The sequence below is a fragment of the Rattus norvegicus genome, chromosome 12 (genome assembly GCF_021556685.1).
Source record: "Rattus norvegicus strain SHRSP/BbbUtx chromosome 12, alternate assembly SHRSP_T2T, whole genome shotgun sequence".
Lineage (NCBI taxonomy): Eukaryota > Metazoa > Chordata > Mammalia > Rodentia > Muridae > Rattus > Rattus norvegicus.
The window spans coordinates 1,048,849-1,067,960 of NC_141545.1; the positions used below are offsets into that span (position 1 = coordinate 1,048,849).

Genomic DNA, 19,112 nt, shown 5'->3' on the forward strand with positions numbered 1-19,112 from the left:
GCATACATGAACATGTTAAGGATGAGGTGACACAGTGCCTATAACTGGTTCTTGCTTCCTTGTACTGGGTTTAGACCAGGCATCCAGACAAGTGCTCTACCACGATTACACTCCCAGCATCTGACTTCTAAATGGTTCATAGAAAAATATATATTAAAAAAAAATCACAAAATTAGTAACTGGTAAATGAGATGAAACTGAAATAGTATTTGATTCTAATTTCTCACTTATTTGAATGTTTAAAAACAAAACCGTAGGGGAGAGGTAAACAAGCTTATATTGTTTCCTGCTTAAGTGCTAAACAGAACTTCTTTGTGCACACCCAGATTTTCATCTTTCTTCTGAGGATTCAAACACAGACACACCCAACCTGAGTGAGAAAAGGACAGCTTGTCACCAAGGTAGCACTCTCACAGGTAGCTTGCAAGGTTTCCCATTTTACTCAGGACTTCCTGCTCTTCAAACTTAAACTCCACCCCCACCCTCTTCAAACCTGCCTCTCCCCTGAACCCCTGCCTCTGGCTCTGGCTTGCCTGGATGCTCTTTTGTGATTATGCTGATGAGAAATATTTGAATGCAGCACTGGAATGCATAGTTTTCGTAAAATACAAGTTGCAGTCTGCCCTGAAGCACATGAAGAAAACACAAGTCAAATTTCTCTTCACCTCAGGATCTACTTTCTCAAGACAGCCCCATTTGATCATTTGATGTCTTTTAAAAATGGTTTTCCATCCACATTCAAGAAGCTTTATTTCTTTTTTGTGCATTTTAAAAGCACATTTTTTTAATCTTTTAAAGATTTATTTTAAGGGCATGTGCTTGCTTGGTGCATGTGTAAGTGTGTATGCACTCACATGTCCACACGTGCACTCATTGGTCCCTAAGAAGGTAAATCAAGGGTGGTAGATTCCGTGGAACTGGAGTTACAGCCAGTTGTGAGCCACCAAGGTGGGTGCTGGGAATTGAAATCAGGTCCTCTTCCATAACAATACGTGCTCTTCATGACTGAGCCATCTCTCCTTCCAACCCCATATTCTCTGTTTTTGCTACATTGGATGGGACTTCTACAACAATGAAAAAAATTGATTGAGAAAAATCCTTAAATTACTCCTGGTTCCCCGTTAAACTTTGTTACCATTTATTTACTGATTGGTTGATTGATTGATTGATTGATTGTGCAGATACACATCACAGGTGATGGGAAGTCAGAGGGTCAATCTTGGCAGCATATGCTGCCAACAACCACCCCATTTTCTTTTCCCCTTAGAAATCACATTCTCAGAATTAAGTCCTGTGTCTTTGGACAGTCCTTGCCAAGATGAGCTCTCATCCGTTGCATTTTATCCTCAGTTAGATTTTTTTAATTCCTTAAAGTAAGGACTTTCCCTTCTGCTATATTTTTTGATGACTTAGTCACTGCATTTTTACTGTTTGTGCTTATTGGATGAAAGGGTTAATTAAAAATTACCTTTTCCAGGAAATGGATTCAATTTTTCTGCAGATCAGTCTGGGTGTGCTAGAAGTCCTTGTGATTGTTCTGGCATCATTGCTGTTGGAGGCCAATGCCACAAATAGAATGTTCTTACTCACACAGCTTTGCGAATGGTAGGCTTGCTGTGGCTGATGATTCGACGAGTGCTTTACTATAGATTTCCCAATCGAAGATGCACCTGAGAAGCAGGCACCATCCCTGTAGGCTTAAATGACTTCTCACCACCTAGGAACAGGTCCCATCTTAAATTCCTACCTGAGCCAAGTGCATATTCATTTATACAGTTGAAGGCCAGAGTTCACATAAGCCATGTCTTTAGGAAAGACCTACTGAGGCCATGCTAGGCCATAATGAATTTTCCTCAGGGACCCATAAAGTATTGATTGCCGAATATGTTCATGCAACATTTAATGGTTACTCTGTACCAATTCCTATGGTATTGGTGACAATAAAATCATGAAGGCTACAACCCTTCCTGGCAAAGACTTTATATTCATGGCTTATGTTTGTGAATGATTTTAAAATTTAATTTCAATAACCTCTATTTTTATTGCATATCATTTTACAATGTGCTTACATTGTCAATGTCCTTATATCCTGACAAATCCAACCAGGCCTGAAGATGTAAGTTAAAGGCACATCTAATCCAGATACTGATCAGCGTAGCCTGTCTTTCCTTCTTCAGGGGTTCTTCTTTTTCTTATCCATTAATCCCTGTTTCAACCCCTAACACTAGAAAGGAGAGAAACACGGAGAGAGGAGAGAGAGAAATTAGGAAAATCTCTGCATCTAAATTGTTTCTTTTTGTTTCTTCTTGACCATGCTACTAACAAACTTCAACCAATCTCATTAAATGACCAACAGCCACCCTCCCCGCCTAAAGGAGCTCTAGCATTTCTATACCCTCTGAAAACTTCCTAGAATTCCAAACATTACACAATTGTAGAAACTATCTACAGCAGGCAAAACCTTGCCTCTGCTAGAGCATGAGGCAAATCATAGTCAGCTGCTGTGGACAGTCCAAAGAGGTTCCACATCCCCACAACTGGAATTAAAATACAAACATAGTCTTATAATATTCCTGTTTTTAAAAAAGAAAACAAAACTGTCACTACAGATCACCATAGCTTATACAACAGTCTACTGTAGAATATCAGTTGCTTATCCTGGTGGTGCCACAGGTGACTGTGAGCTGCCCCTGCCAACTGCCCAGCACTGGGAGAGAAGAGAGAAGAGCTCTGGGAGAGAAGAGTTCATGTTATGAATCAGAGAAAGTATCATCAGGAATCAAAGTTCAAAGCACAAGATGTATGGAGATCATTTCATTTCTGCTTTGTCTTGCTGAAATGATATACCGTGAACTATCTGAGGTTGTTGTTAAGTGTTCACAACTGAAAGGCATGAAGCAACAGTAAATTTTACCTTTGCTAAAATGCATTGAACCAGTCATAATGGAAGTGACTCTTTCTAAAGAGCTTCCACAGTATGTCTGTTCTGTTTCCTTTATTCCTACAAAAAATGAATGCTGTGACTTTAGTAAATAGAGTGTGCTCAGGGTAAGATAAGTAACCCGTAACCCTTGGCTCACTGTGATTCACACAATCCAATGAATTAGGCAACGCCAGCCATGAAAACTGAATGCATAGCCCCCAGGTTACTGTGAATGGAACCAAGTAATATAACCTGAGTAAACTGATGGTTGCAAATTTCATAAGGACCTGAAGGCCCACTCCCAATTCTTTATAACAGTCTTGTGAAATGCTCTCTCGCTGAAGATTGAACATGACATGGTAATATCTAAACATCAAAAGGTCGGGATCCACTGGGCTGAAGAAAATGCAACCTGGTTTGTTTATCCAATGCTTCAGGAACAAAACTCTACAAGATTCCCAAGGTGGGTTTGGTGTCCATTAACTGGCTGCTCTTAGCCACCTTGTTCTCCAAAGCCCATGTGGTTTAGGATGCGGTAGGGTAAAACATGAGCTGCATGTTACTTAAACATTATCTCAGAGGTTGTGGAGTTGACAACTGGGAATCTGTAGGGCAACCCATCAGGCTGATTTCTTCTCCAGGAAGGCGTGGTTTGGCTCTTAGTGTTAGCTGAGGACCAGCCAGATTTTCAAGATTATTTTTCTACTCTTAAAGTGACATGATGTTTACATCTAGGAAAGACCCTCACAGCAAGACTTAGATGAATATCTGGGTATTATAGCCTACCCAAGTCAACAGATAAAATATACTGGATACAGCTACTTCAGGAACTGTGAGCTAAAACAAACCCTTCCTCCTCTAAGCTGCTTTCGCCAGTCTATTTTATAATAGAACAGGTATAAAACTAAAGCAATGAGTTTTAACCAGCTTACATTGTCGCGCGCCCAATGTCCCGCCAGCAAGAACGACGCGTGGCAACAGGATTCTTCTGCGAGCAAGCCTTTACTGTGTTACAGCTCTTCTTAGTGTTACAGCTCTCTTAGTGTTACAGCTCTCTTGAACAGGGACTCCGAGCAGCAAAATCGCTCGGCTTATATAGACAACAGTATGCTAATTATCTCTCAGGGATTGGTGGGGCTTGGATCACCCCACTACTTGTCCTCCAGGGATTGGCGGAGAATGAATCACCTCATTAGCATATTAACGGTCAACTAACACCTGGTGCATAAACCGCACATGTGCAGTACCGCTGTTCACCACTAGAGAGAGCCCTAGCAAGGGGACAAGCCTGCACATGCGCAGTAAGTCGTTTATATCCAGACAAGGCTGGATGTCGGCGCCATCTTTGTTTCGCCGCGCCGCTCTCTACATTACATCTTATTTAATTTAATCAGGTTAAAATCTTACATATGATGTCAAAGGACATCATAAAGAAAGTAAAAAGATAATTGAAGGATAATATGCCTAAATTAAACATCTGGTAAGAAAATTGCATTCAGAATGTGTAAAGAATACATACCCCTTGATTTGACAAGATAATCCCGTTTTAAAATAGAAACTACCGGGTTGGGGATTTAGCTCAGTGGTAGAGCGTTTGCCTAGCAAGCGCAAGGCCCTGGGTTCGGTCCCCAGCTCCGAAAAAAAAAAAATAGAAACTACCATATGAAAATATGATCAACATTATTATTCATCAAGGAGAGGTAAATCAAAATCACAGTGAGATACGATCTCATCCCTGCCAAGGTGGCTGAGATAGAAACACAGACAATAACCGGTATTGGCAAGCATGTGGAGAAATAAAGTTCCATGAATTACTCAGAGATCCGTAAAGCGGAACAGTGTCTTTGGAAAATGGTTCTTCGAATTTCCAAAACATTGAAATACAAGTTCACCCTGCAAATCACTTCCCCAAATAAACCCCCCCCACACACACACAACTTATAAAAGTTTTTACTTACCATACTTCATAATAGCTAACCAGTGGAAACAGCCCAAAGGTTCGAAAGGTGAATGATAAAATGTGGTATACATGCAGTGTGGTAATAAGGAATGAAGTATAAACTATAGCATGGATGGACATTAACATGTCTGTGCTAAGATGCCGTCAGAGCAGTCACATGATATATGATTGCATTTACATGAGAAATCCATGATGAAAACATCTTTAAAGACCAGAAGTGGGTTGGTATATCAGGGTCTGTAGGGATGTGGACTGATACTGCTAAGAGGTATGGGCTTTCTTTGGGAAAGATGAAAGGCTTTGAAATCAGTATTGAGCACATGGCTATGAAAGAACTAATACCCACTGAATGGCTTATAGGAACAAATTTTGTAGACATGAATTATGACTCAAACTTGTTTGGGAAAAAATGAAGTCTGCATCCTGCTGCAGTTTTATTTTTGTGATGGTTTTCAAAAATGTCAGAAATTCACCAAATTTGAGATTTAAGGTTATTTATCTTTTCTTGAGACACATCTGCTCCTAACAGTTCCCCTTTGGTTGATTGAACGAAGACTTTGAACATCTCTACCTCCAAGCAAGGCAATACTTTGTGGCTAGGCAGACACTGGACAAAACTGCCTGTTTCATCTCCAGACTGATACTGTCCAGAAAAGGACAAATTATGCAGAGGAGTTGACTGATAAGCCCTGCTGACAAGATGGGGTGATCAGCCCTTTCAAATCTGCGTTTCATCAGTCGGTCAGTTGATTTGGGGCCAGATGGCTGAAGACTTGAGCTCACATGTTGCGAACAGGGGCCTGTGCTAGTGGAGATTTGTCTCTACAACCTCTCAGTTGTGGAAGCCGTGTGAGGCTTCCTATGTGTATAGCTATTTGGTCGTTCTGAGATTTCTGACAGGGTTGAAGACTGACTATAGACTCATAGCCTGTCAGGCTGTTTAACTCTGAATATGCATACTTTATTGGATGGTTATCAGATAGTATACAAGCTATCCAAGATATAATATAGATTGTAAGCCTTTCTGAAGCTGGAATGGAAAACCAAAAGTTCTGTTAAACTGATAGAGTGTATATGTATATGTGTGTGTGTGTGTGTGTGTGTGTGTGTGTGTGTGTGTGTGTATTGCAAACAAAAGTAGATAAGATTTATGAGGCTAAGGAGTGCATGAGGACAGGAGCCTGCTATAGCGATCTACTGGGAGGCACACACAAATCATGTAAATTACAGAGGCGAATGCTAGCAATAAATCTTTGAGCTGAGAACTGGACCCAATATGGAGGAATTAGAGAAAGGGTTAAAAGAGCTGAAGGGACTTGCAACCCCATAAGAACAACAATGCCAACCAACCAGAGCTCCCAGGGACTAAACCACTACCCAAGGACTATACATGTACCGACCCATGATCCAAATGCTTATGTAGTAAAGCATGGTCTTATTGGGCACAAATAGAAGGAGAAATGATTGGTCTTGTTTAGGTTGGACCTTCAGTGTAGGGGAATGTCAGAGGTAGGGAAAGGGGGTCAATGGGAAGGGAACACGTTATAGAAGAAGGGGAGTGCCTGGTATAAGGGGACTTATTTCTGGGAAAAAAGGAAAGTGAATGAAATTGAATAACATTTGAAATGGAAATGAAAAAATATCCAAGAACAAAACAAAACAAAACAACAAAATAAAACAAAAAACAAAAAACAAAATCGCATTTACAGCTTAAAAAAAAAAGCCACAATCAGGAAACACAGAATACTATGCCTTTGGATTTCTTGAAATAATTTCGGGATCCAGTTCAGATCTGGGTCCAGGCTGGACCAAATAGGTTCCTGCCTATGTATCTGGGGGCACTGTCCAGTTTCCTCTTGGGCCAGGGATGTGGGCAGAGGTGGGCAGAAGTGGCGTTCTGTCCTGTGGTAAGGATCGTCCAAATTTCTGCGTGTTCTGCTCTCTCCAAAACAAAATTTGGGTGCTGGCTTCCTGATTGCTTTTAATCTCCCTTATCCCATGTTTTTATTACAGAAATATTACAGAAAACCTGATGTATATCCCATTAATTTATTCAACACTGTCATCCACAAAAGAGCATAATTAAGTGGTACCTAAATATTTGACAACAAGGATACACCATGGGTAATTTTTGCATGATGAACATGGTATTCACAGAGTTGGAAACACAGTCTACAGAGAAAGAATAATCGGCTTTGTATTTCAGTCTGACTGAGAAGTAATTGTGATGCCCAGTTCCCATGAGAATGCAGAGATCCATCCCTCCCTGACAGCTGTGGGACTTCAGATGGTGACACCACACCTCAATAAAGGAGGTTCTTAAGAGTGAAGAGTTTGAGGTCACTGTTTTATTTAAGAGAATACATCCAATTTACTCAATTGTAACCAGATGCACATAGGTAATGCATACAGTCTATATCCTTATCAAAATAGTGAATCAACTGAAAGAATAAAACAAAAGCAAATAAATAACAAACTTTCAAATGAATACAAGAAAAACCAAAGAACCAAAATAATCAAAACTCAAACTAAAATCTAAACAGAGGAATTGTGCTAAACATTCTTTTGCTGCTCATTTTGCAGAACAGACTTATAGCCTGTGGTTGACATTGGAACATACTAGACAAGCAGTTAATGATGGTAATAATCTTTTAAAGCAGAATGTAAGGAGGTCTCTTCTGTTGGAGTGGGGCATGAAAGACAAGGCCATCCAATACCGAGTATAAAATACATTACAGTCTTGGTCTCAACGTCTTTCCAAGGTTGTGGACTGATCTCCTTGAAACTCTTCTGGATGAGCTATCAGGACAAGTAAAAAATTGGATGGGTAGACTCTTCCTAGATGCCCACCATCTCTTAATTGATGTGCATCAGCTCTTCTCAGAGTCCCTCCAAATGTGCACTATTTCTGGGGAGAGGTGAGATGAAAGGACAGTCTATTCAATCCAAAGAAATCAAACTAAAGGAGGAAAATGCAGGCCACTATTGCGATGGATAGTAGGGATGAGATGCAATAGTGGTGTATTTGCTGGGCACACTTAGTACTACTCCTACTCCTGTAGCACTTCTCTCCAAGGGAGAACTTGTCCTGGTCTGTACCATGTTTGACTTTCGGCTGGAGAATTTCAGACCTAGCAGAGCAAGGGAAAAAGGGGTTACTGAGAGATTGTCTATTCAGCTCTCCCTAAAACAGCAGCTCTATTCACTTGGACAATCCAGCTTGACCTGTAAGCTGAGGTCATTCCCTGCATCCCCAAGTGTCATAGAGTACCTGGGCTTGGATTTATATCTCAGCTTTTAAAAACTGCTAGAAACTGGACTGTGAACTACACACTGTACTAGTATTAAAAGAAAAATTAGCATATTTTACAAAGGTCCAGATATATTATGTTGAATAATAACATTGTAACTATGTCTGAACCTGAGTTCAAGAGAGATATGACCAACCTAGAATACAGTTTGGATGCATTAGAGAGAACCTGACCAGAATTGAAGTGAAGGTTACGATTATTTTGGCAGTGAAGGAACCTGCGTAGGTTCCATTTGTAACCGCTCTATCTGCAAATACACAGAAAAACCATCTCACATCAAATCCATGGGCACTGCATAGATCCTGTTATCACTGAGAATGTTCTCCATGCATATCTTCCAAGCATACACATGGAACATTAAAGGTGATTGTGATGTAGAAACATAACAGCACACCTGTAAGACTATCGTTATTGTAATGCAATTTGTGAGAGGACAGAAGAGAAAATATCCCCAGATCTTATCAGAGAGTTCACAGGAAGAAAGAAGTACAAAATACGAAGAAATCCTGAGGATCATACATATCGTTCCATGAACAAAATTCACATAAACTGTTCCAGAATAATACTCTGAGTAGTTCTTTAGCTGCCTGAGGCTGAAAACCATGTCAGTGGTCAGCCACCCAAAAAGGATAGTTGTATAGGGACAGGAAATCCAATTGGCTTCTTTCTGCCAGCCTGTGTTCCTACCTGATCTCAAAGATATCTGAATGCTTCTGCATTGTTTCTCCCAAGTCGCTTTCCTGGGTGATCAGTTCTTTCTGCTTCAGAGTGTCCTGCATTCTTTCCTCTAATCCTTCCTTATTCTGGTCATTAGATGAGTGTACTGTCAATGGAACCATGCATGCATGTGTGCACACACAAACACATGCACAGACACACTAATACCAACTCTCAAACACACAAGACAGTTGTGTTCACACAATATAAGCATAGTACAATGCAGTCAAGTGTTTACTTTCCCAGTTAATCTTTAATGTAATGATTCCCCAGGATACTCTGAAAGCATAAAAACAAATGTTGAGTGGGATATGTACATAGTGGCCATAGCCTATACACAGCTCAGTCAGTGATGTATTGTCATCTCATAAAATGACATAGAATTCAGGTTCTTGCGTATTGCCCAGTCTGGCTTATCAAGTTCCCAAGGCTGTGTAGAGCAGGTTGTTTCCCAGCAAAGAATCATATATTGGTGGTGGACTAGACTTATGTTCTTGTTCAATGTTTCAGACTTTCCCCAAAGTGTGCAGCTTCTTCTAATAGGAGCTCTCATTACCACAGCCTGGCTGACTTCATGCCCAAAGCTATGCCCCCAGAATCATAGGAAATCTCCATATCCAGAATCCAAATGAACAATTTTTCTCCCTATAATGTGATTGTGTCACAGATATTTGGGTTAAGTAAGTAAATGCTTACATGGATTTTCTTATACTGAATCATAATCCATTGAAGGGCTCCAACCTATGTTGCATTTTCCCTCCTTGGCTGATGGACATCTGGAGAGTTTCTCCTTCAGGGCTACACTGAGGATCACTACAACCCTGATGTGCCCTAGTTGCAATGGCAACACCTCCTCCTTGTCGTGGAATCTCTGTGTCAACTAAAACTTCTGTTCCACTTTATGAACATGGCTTCTCATAGGCCTACCTGTTCTTACACTCCCAGACCCATCTGAAGGTCCTCATTTCTCCTAACCCCATTGAGGCTGAACTTTCCTCAGAAAAAATGATTTTGATTAACAGCACTTGCAGAATGCTACACAGATAACATAGGGGAGTGCTTTAGATTATTTGTGCACCTAAAGGGGCTCCTGAAACTGCCCTGTTCTTGTACCACAGCATAGCTATGGAACTTTTGCTGGATGATGATACAACTCCAAGCAACTCAAATTCTCAATGAATAAAGTCCAAGCCAAACTCCCAGCTGAAGTTGTAACTGTGCCAGGATAGCTGGAAAGAAATGGTAACAGGCAATGTGGAAACCAACCTTGGAGAAGACACAGTGAGTGACATAAACTTCCAGTCACCTTTCACAATTAGTGAAGAAAAGAGAAGGAACATAAACTCATGGACTTTATAGAGAAGCCTTGCACTTACCTCCCTGTATTCCATTCCTTTGATGTGCTCCGAAGGATTTCAATACTGATCAGTAGTTTTGCCCCTAATCACTTGAAAATCTAAATTTACAGGTGTTTTTGTGCCATTTCGGGGGGGGGGGGTTTGCTTTCTAAAGGACTTTATTGTCCTACTTCTATACCATAATAAAAAGGGACCTGCAAGTTCCAGGACTGTACCATTTGTTAACACTGTGAAACACGACTCACTTGAACATATATTCCACCCTCCCCCAGACTTCACAAGATAAACATGTTACAATTTTTTGAAAACTGAATAAATTACTAACTTAAGGGTCCTTTTGCTGTACAGAGCTAGATGGAGATGTCAAATGATTAGGTAGCTGCATTTCATGTTTCATGGATGTAAAGTGAACACTTAGAGTACTTTTCTCATTAAACGTGGAAATAGAGGGAAACACAGGTTCACTACTGCACAAACACACAACCATGAACAGACAAACACACACACATTCACACACTTACACACACGCACACAAACACACAAACACAAACACACACACATCCACACACACTGACAAATGAAAACTTTGCTTTTATGCAGCATATTTCTGTTGAGTGAGGAATTAGTGGTGAAAGACCCCCAAAGAGGACCTTTCCCTCAGGAGGAGTCCCAAGCGCCCAATGACCGAGCCGAGTCCACTCGGATGCAATCAGCAAGAGGGTTTATTGGAAAACACAGGTACCTGTGGGCACACAGTCTCTTTGGAGGACTTGCGCGCCCAGCAGCTCCAGCATGGGGCTTTTATAGGGATTGGGGAAACAGAAGCGGGCGTACAGAAGCAGATGCATAGTTACAGGGATTGGTGGATTCAAACGAGGCACATAGACATGTTCAATATGATTGGCTATTTCACATGATGAGGTAATAAGGTATAGCTACACACATTGGCAGGTTTGGGGCGTCCTGGATGTCGGGGGCTGGGGGCTTATCTCTTCCTGCCAGGTGGCCTGTGAGTCAGATCCGGTACTCCTGGTCTGTTCTGCATTCCTTTCCTTATCTTTATGGCTTGCCAGTCCTGCCTAGACAGTGTTTCCTGTGCTCCTTTATCTTTATGGCCTGCTAGTCCTGGCTGTAGGGCTTAGCCCTGGGTCTGTGACCTTTTGGGGTTTATTCTTTTAATTTTGTATCTGTGGCCTTTTGGGGTTTATTCTTTTAATTTTGTATCTCCAAACCTAGAATTCGTATAATTCTCCTTTCAGTGGGAGCTACGCTGTGTACAAGTCTTTTAGACTCAAGCAGGTTGTGCTGCCCTGGCCTGTACTCATTTCCACTTCAGGAAACCTTTCTATGCAGATACTTGGCTGGTCCTACAAGTAAGTTACATGTTCTGCGCAGATAGCCTAAACAACACAACATCAACTTCCCAAGAGAGAGATTTCTAGGAAAAGACTCCATCAAGCTCTATGTTGACTCTTTGTAGGCCCCTCACTAACACTACCCTGTTTCCTTCATAGAAGACTTTGAAAACATCAGAAGAAGACAGTGACTTATAGTCACTTTCCAGGAACTTTTCATCACATTAGAGTTCAGGTGATATTAAAACAACCTCAATGGCAGTCAGAAAATGGCTACAGAAATAACCTACACTGACTTTTCTGAAATGCAGCACTGTGTAAAATATTGTGAGGGAATCTATCCTGAAAGAATGCCATGCCCATGACATAGTCAGCAAAGCAATGTCAGCCGAGGGATGCACTACAGGATTCCATGCATGATTGTGAGCACCAGCACCGACACAGTACCGAGATTCGGGCGAAAGCCTACGGGATGAAAGAAACACACATACACACACACAGGTTATCGTGTCAAGCCAGGAGAGGAAGAGAGAGGAAGAGAGATCAAGATAGAGAGAGACAGAGACAGAGACAGAGACAGAGACAGAGGAAGAGTGGAAGAGCGAGAGTGAGGAAGAAGAGTGAGAATCTCCTGTAGCTTTATTCACCACTTATATACCCAAGTCTCCAGGTAGAAAATAACTGGGAAGCACAGTGGGAAACCCTGGCTCGTGACTACCTGGCTCATGACTTCGGTAACAAAAGACCGACTAGGAGACCTGAATTAATTAGGGAGAAATCCAAGAAGATCAGCCTAAATCTCAAGGATAAAGGCTGAGGAAGCAAAAGGCAGAAGTAAATTGACCACCACCCAGGTGTGGTCCAGGTGTGTCGGTTCCACATGCATCAGCCGGGCTCAGCAGAGGTCATGCAGTGGAGACACTGGGTTTACTACTTGGTCTTTTCTTCCTGTGTCGTAAATACATGGGAGAGGCCTCTGTCCAACAATCCCATGACTTTTACTGTGGCCATGCAGTTACAAAGCAGCCAGGCCCAAATCCAATATGGCTCACTACACATGATCATGGTGAAGCCAATGAGACACACCAGAATCTTCCAGGGGGATACCTCTATTCAGGTAAAGTGAAGGAATCTAATCCATATTTTTAAAATAGCTGGATGGTTTAAGGGTGTGTTGAGACAAATAAGAGAAGGGGCTCCTCCTGGAACAGGACAAGTGATGCAAAGATTGCTTTCCGGCACAAAACAGAAAGCTTCATGTTTGTGGAGAGATCTAGCTCAAATGACTAAGGTAGAGAATGACTGGACAAAATCACATGTCATTAACTGGCCTCCCCAAATGCCCCTGAAGATGCAGGTCCTCACAGCAATGCACCTTTCTTAGTGAGAATTGGGGGTATATATGAATAACTTTCTTCTTGAAGTCACAACTTTAATGCCAACCCTCAGCCTTTGAGAAACCTTTTCCACATCCCTGCTCTTCTAACCAGCTTCAGGTTGTAAGGCCCAGATATGAACTCTCCAGGAACCCTCAAATGAGATAGAAATGACAGGCTGCTACTCAGACTCTGTCAGTTATCCAAGATCTATGAAGCATGAAGGCACCATCTTCATATACAGGGAAAAAGGGGGAGGAAGAACAAAAGCCACCAAAAATCACAATAAACACCATCTCTTTGGCATTTCCACCATTCTCTCCTCCTTACAAACTACTTAATTCCTGGATTTTCACACGATCTCTGTTAAGAAAATGAGCTCTGGGCTTTTTCTTCATCCCTCAAAGCCAAGTGCAAGTCTAAAGAGAAGCTCCCACATAGCACCCTCCACACATAATGACATGTAGTGTTGTGATGTGTGATCAACCTATCTTCCTATTAAACTGCAGATTCTCGAAGAGCAGGAGCACTTGCTTTACAAACATGCAGTTTCTTGAAAAAGGGCTATCTCCACAGAAAGCCTTGTAAATTTTCATATAAATGAACACTTGGATGCGACCTAGGTCAGTCAATAGACAGTTACAATGGTTTGTCAATGTTTATGGTGAACATGAGGAAAACCTGACCCTGAGGCCGAACCCTACCTGCTGCTGCTTGGCACTGGGGACACAGATGTTCATTCTGGACTCTTCACAGAACCCCTTTGCCTCCAAATAGGATGCTGGCAGTTCAGACTGCTCCACCAGCAGTTCTCTGTTCTCATTCAGCAAAATCTGTATATGGTTCTTCAATTGAGTTTGTTCACACAGGAGCTGGGAGTGCCTGATGCTGAACCACAAACAAAAAATGGTAAATCCCAGCCAGCTTCTATTTGCCTATCACTCTTGCCAGTACAATCATTACTTCAAGGGTCCTCATCCCCAGATATCCCCAGAATAACAGTATACAAGTTAGCACCAATTACAAAATCCACATTCCACATGAATCAAAGTACTTCTGAAAATCCTGACACTAAGAGAGTTTATATGAATCAAGGAAGAAGAAATGGTCCATATGGGTGCTTATATGTCCATGGTATGCTAAAACCATCTTCACATAGTGGGGAAATCACCTCTGAGGGGTAATTGAAGACCCAATAGCTATACAATCTTTCCATGTGTTTCTCATGGATCACAGATCTTTAAATCTCCTGTCAGAGACCTAGAGGTTCACAGTTGATTGATATTCCCATCATGGGGCGAACCTCTTCTATGTAGAGGATCATTGATGTGGAAAACAACAATAGGAGGGTCTTAAACACTCTTCACAGGTAGGACAACTGAGTCCAAGAGCTACAAATCTAAGACCCTTGCCAGGAGGCAGGCTTCTGGTTAAGAGTCAGACACTACAGAACCAGAGCCCTGACTTTTGTTCAAAGTCATACAGGACAGAAGCATTCCCTGCCTAGTGCTGGGTTCTCATCTCTGTCAGTGACTCACCGGTAGGAACTGTTCACTTGTATGAGCTCCTTGTACCTCTCCATGGCATCACTTATTGAGTTGGTCATCATTTGCATAGCCGTCATTCTCATCGCATGTTCAGATTGAAGTATTGGCAATTCAACATCCAGCCTGTGTTAGGGCATGGCCCAAGGAACAAATAACCATTTGAACCCATGATTTCAGAATTAGGTGAAATCTAAAAAAAAATCCAATAAAAAATTCAAATTTAAGAAATGAGAGGGGAGGGAAGAATGCGGCAAACACAAAGACTGGAGTAAAACCACAACAGTGAGACTCCAACAACAATTCTTTCAAGGAAATATTTCTGCGCAAATCAGCAAACATTTATTTTGAAATAAGGACTCCTAAAAAGGCTATGGAGATGTGGTTCTGCAAAGACCCTCTGTACTGGAATGGGTGGAACCTGTGAAATGCCTGTTTGGGAACAACAAATGTTCAGAATTTGTTACCACAATCACCATTTCTAGGTCCGTTGATAGCTTAAAAAAAAAAAAAAAAGAACAATAGAGTCAAAAAAATAATGAAGTTCAAATCAGTCAAAAAAGATTACGTGAAATCAGACTATTGACTGGATTACTTAAACCCAGTTTATACCACATACTTGCTCCTTTGAACCGGGTCCTATTTGTGCTGATTAAACTTACTATCCTGAGCACAGGACAACAGAGCCAGGTTACCAGGTCCATGGAGCTGACTGTCAAGAGTTGGCCAGGTAAGCCTGAAGGCATTGACTAATTCTGTAAGAAGTTTCCTCCAGTCTGTCCCACAGCCTTGAGTCCAACAGATAGTTATGATGACATTTCTTTTGTTTTGAAAACAGGGATTCTCAAACCTTGTTTCCTATTCTTACCTGAATTCCCAGAGGGCATAACTACTTTGACAGGGAAGAGGATTTGTAACCCCTCCTTCCCTCAGGAGAGTCCTATCTACCAGCAATGTAAATAGAAGGTGCAAAGAGTTCTGTTGGTCCATGTGGTCTTCCACGCTATCATGACCTGCAAACTGTCCATCAGACAGATCCTTAGATCCCATCAAACTCCCCACACTCCCTGACCGTAAGCATAAAACCCACAAATACTTTCACATACATATACATCATCCCATATACAAACACAATTAGGATGCCAATTACATCAATGGAGGTGCCATAGAATCTGTGTATAATGAACAAAATCAGAGTAAAAGAGTGATGGCATGCAAGAATCTCATTCCCTCACTTAGATGCATCAAGTGTGACCAGGTCCTTCGGTCTGTTGACAGAATCTACCTTAATACAAGCAGCTCAGGGACAAGTGCAAAGGAGATTGACCCAAAACACAGCACCTAGGTTATCTCACAAGCCAATGCCTGCCAAAGCTCCTTAAGATCCAGGATGAGAGGTGAAACTCTCTCGTGATATGAAGTAATGTTGGGTTAGCAGAGAGAGAGAGAGGGAGAGAGAGAGAGAGCACAAGACAGCGAACAGGTTACTGGGCATAATGACTACCTGTAGTCCCAATCATCATAGATATAAAGGTCCAGGATTTGATAAAGTTCATGCCTCTCGAATTTACATTTCTGGATTTCAAATTTGAGTTCCTCCAGTTCTGATGACATTTTGGGATGATGCCTTCCTACCAAAACCTGTAGATAGATAAACCCAAGTGAATTTGCATACTTGATGGCCCATAGGAGGAAACAACAAATGTAAATCCCAAAAGCCAGTTGAGGAAGAGGAAATGGTAGAGACTGGGTGAATCCCTCCAGCTAGGCAAGTCCCAGGCAGTGGGTGCTCAATGTGTGGAAGTCAGCTCCACAAAGGCATAAAGCAAAGAAAGAAATGAGCATGGTTTCCTATAACCCAATTCCACTTTGGGGTTGTTGTCTGGAACACAGTGTGACTGTTGATCTTACTTGGAACTGGAAGAGATTGCAATATGACACTAACCTCAAAAGACATTTGTGCTTTGGGTCCCTTAATTCACAAACTCAGTTCCACAGAAGGCTAAGGATTTTGCCAGGGGCTGATCATATTTAGCAGGAGAAAAAAAGGCTACTCCTCAATTTCTTAGGTACCAAACATACACATGCACGCACACAGGCACACAGGCACACATGCACGCATGCACGCACAAACCCAAATCCCATGGTTGCTATTCGTTTCATCAGATAATCTATCCCCAAGTAGCCTGATGTTCCCAAGAACATTCCATGCTGCAACATCTCAACAGGTGTTTTCTTTAATCTTTTACCTTCTACTCCAAAGTTCTGCTCAGTTTGAGAAAGTTCTGTGGATCGCTGCTCAGAAACTTTCTTCTTCAATGTTTGAATCACCATTAAAACAGCAAGAAGCAGCTGGTGGAATTAAATTCAGTAATGTCATTTACTTAAACCAATTTATCCTAAACATTAGTTCAACATGGAGCCATAAAACTATTTCGGTATTCATTTCTTCTGTTGTGCTAAATACTTTGAATATAAGACATATTTTATTCTTCCAGCATAGCTCACTCTGAACTAGCCACATTGTAAATACTGGGTAGCCACAGGGCTGGTGGCCATGGAGTTGCTAGTGAAGCCCCAGCGTTTATGGTTCAGTAATGTGGTTCATTATACTACTACAAGTGTGAGATCTCCTTGAATAGTTTGTTTTAATTTTTAAAGATTTCGTGTATAATTTTTGTAAAATAATTTTGCTTCAATTCCTACTGTATTATTTCCTTCTCTAGAAAATTAGATATTACTGTATTACTTATTTGGAAAAGGAATGATGTTAGCCCCATGGCTCTGATTATTGCTAGTATATTATCTTGAACTCAAGAAGAACTGAGCCAGGGCCTGGAAATTTCTGTTTAAACTTGAGGAGAGAAGATGAGTTAGAAACCTGTAAGTTATGTGTCTTAGTGATCTTCATTTCCAGAGATGAGTCTCTCTCCAATTTTCCTTTGAAAACTCTGAGTTCTAAAACTCCTGTTAGGATGAGTTTTCCTTTGGGGGGGTGTTGCGCTGAATTTTATTATTGTTAATTTTTATATGTGTGTGGGGGTGTAGTGAGCACACACACACACATGCACACATTTGTGTGTACATGCATGTGCCAGAGCACACAATGTAGATGTTAGAAGAATGTTGAAGAAGTCATTCTCACCTTCTGCCATACAGAATCTGGGAATGGAACTCAGGCTGTCAGGCCTGATGACAAGTGCCTTTACTTCCTGAGCCATCTCACTAGCCCCACCAGTGTGATATGCTAAGAAAACATAGCCTTTTGTGTTGTTGCCTGTCAAGTAATCTGCCAAGTATTTGGAGCCACTGTTTCCAGGGCAGAGAATAGATCTTCTCTGTCCCACACCCTGCCCCCATGGCTGGCCATCTAAACTCCCTGTGCTAGTTTTGCCAACTTGATACAAACTAGAGTCATCTGGAAGCAGGAACATCAGTTGAGGAAATGTTTCCATCTTACTGGCCTGTAGGAATGTCTCGGTAGATTGTCTTGATTGCTGACTGGTGTGGGAGGCCCCCTGTCCGCTCTGGGCAGTGAAGTGCCTGGGCATGTGCTTCTGGGAGGTATAAGGAAGGCAGCTGAATGTGATCCTGGAGAGAAGCCAGCAAGCAGCACTCCTCCACACTCCCCAACTCTGCTCCTGCCTGAGTGCCTGCTTGGCTTCCCTCAATGATCAGACCTGTAAGTCAAGTAAATCCCTCCTCCCAGAGTTTACATGGTGTTTAACATAGCACTACAAAGCAAACTAGGCCCGCCATCATGACTGAACAGCAACTAGCAGAAGATGTTCGCTGGTTGAGCTGCTCAGTGGACTCTAAGACACCCACGGCATGTGTACTAATAAAGGGTTGCCTGAGTTTTAGAGATCCAAACAAGAACTTGTTGGCCATGGCTGTCTGAAAATGATTCTGAGAGATTCCCTCTTTGCCATTCATGTTGGAATCTCACTGTTTACCTCAAAGCAGGAATAAAGTCTAGAGCTCACCGCCTGTGAGTGAGTGGTAGGGTCCTTCAGAGTCCAGAGTAATTATCTGAACACGAGAAGGGGAGGGGAGAGGAAATGTCTCGCTTTTATCCAGTGCTCAGTGAAGTCAGCCCTGGACAAATGTATATATAAAAAGCACTAAGTGAGATCAGCAGGTTGGGTGTGTGTGTGTCTGGGTGTGTGCTCACGTGCATGTGTGTGTGCCCGTGAGTGTGTGTACATATATACTTGTACAGGAGGTTATGAGTTTGAGAGGAGTGTTAATGGAGACATGGGAGGGGTTGGAGGAAGAGAGGGAGTGGAAGAAATGATGCAAATACAATATGAAATTTTCAAAAATTAAAAATGTATTTGAAATTAAAATTTTAAATGGCAGAGAAATACATATTTAAAAATATTTAAATTAGACAAGAATATTATGTGGCTAGCAAAATTCCTGAATTTTCCAGCTACCCCAGCATTTATAGAAAGAATCATTTCTCAATCAAAATAGTGTGGTCTAGAGAGAAGAGACATAAAATATCAACAACTTCAAATTTGTAGCCATATATACCCTTGTGAAAAATTTTACACTTTTTATGT

At 41.5% G+C, this 19,112-nt stretch overlaps 1 protein-coding gene across 11 annotated transcripts in view; it reads right to left on the reverse strand.

The window, feature by feature from the left end:
• Positions 1 to 1,116: 1,116 nt before the first annotated feature.
• The window catches only part of Spetex2l3 (Spetex-2 protein like 3), a 79,822-nt gene continuing 61,826 nt past the window's right edge, over positions 1,117 to 19,112 (reverse strand). For 3 of the 11 annotated variants that reach the window (XM_087579581.1, XM_087579580.1, XM_087579582.1), the window contains 5 exons: positions 16,794 to 16,896; positions 16,049 to 16,185; positions 14,539 to 14,670; positions 13,705 to 13,888; positions 6,917 to 8,014 (listed from right to left, as the gene is read on the reverse strand). In XM_087579581.1, coding sequence (XP_087435707.1) covers positions 8,009 to 8,014; positions 13,705 to 13,888; positions 14,539 to 14,670; positions 16,049 to 16,158 — 432 coding nt within the window. In that variant the 5' untranslated portion in view covers positions 16,159 to 16,185; positions 16,794 to 16,896 and the 3' untranslated portion in view covers positions 6,917 to 8,008. Of the gene's footprint in view, positions 2,225 to 6,916; positions 8,015 to 10,905; positions 12,090 to 13,704; positions 13,889 to 14,538; positions 14,738 to 16,048; positions 16,186 to 16,793; positions 16,897 to 19,112 lie in introns of those variants that run through there. The other 8 variants (XM_087579586.1, XM_087579585.1, XM_087579587.1 and 5 more) reach the window with 7 other exon arrangements.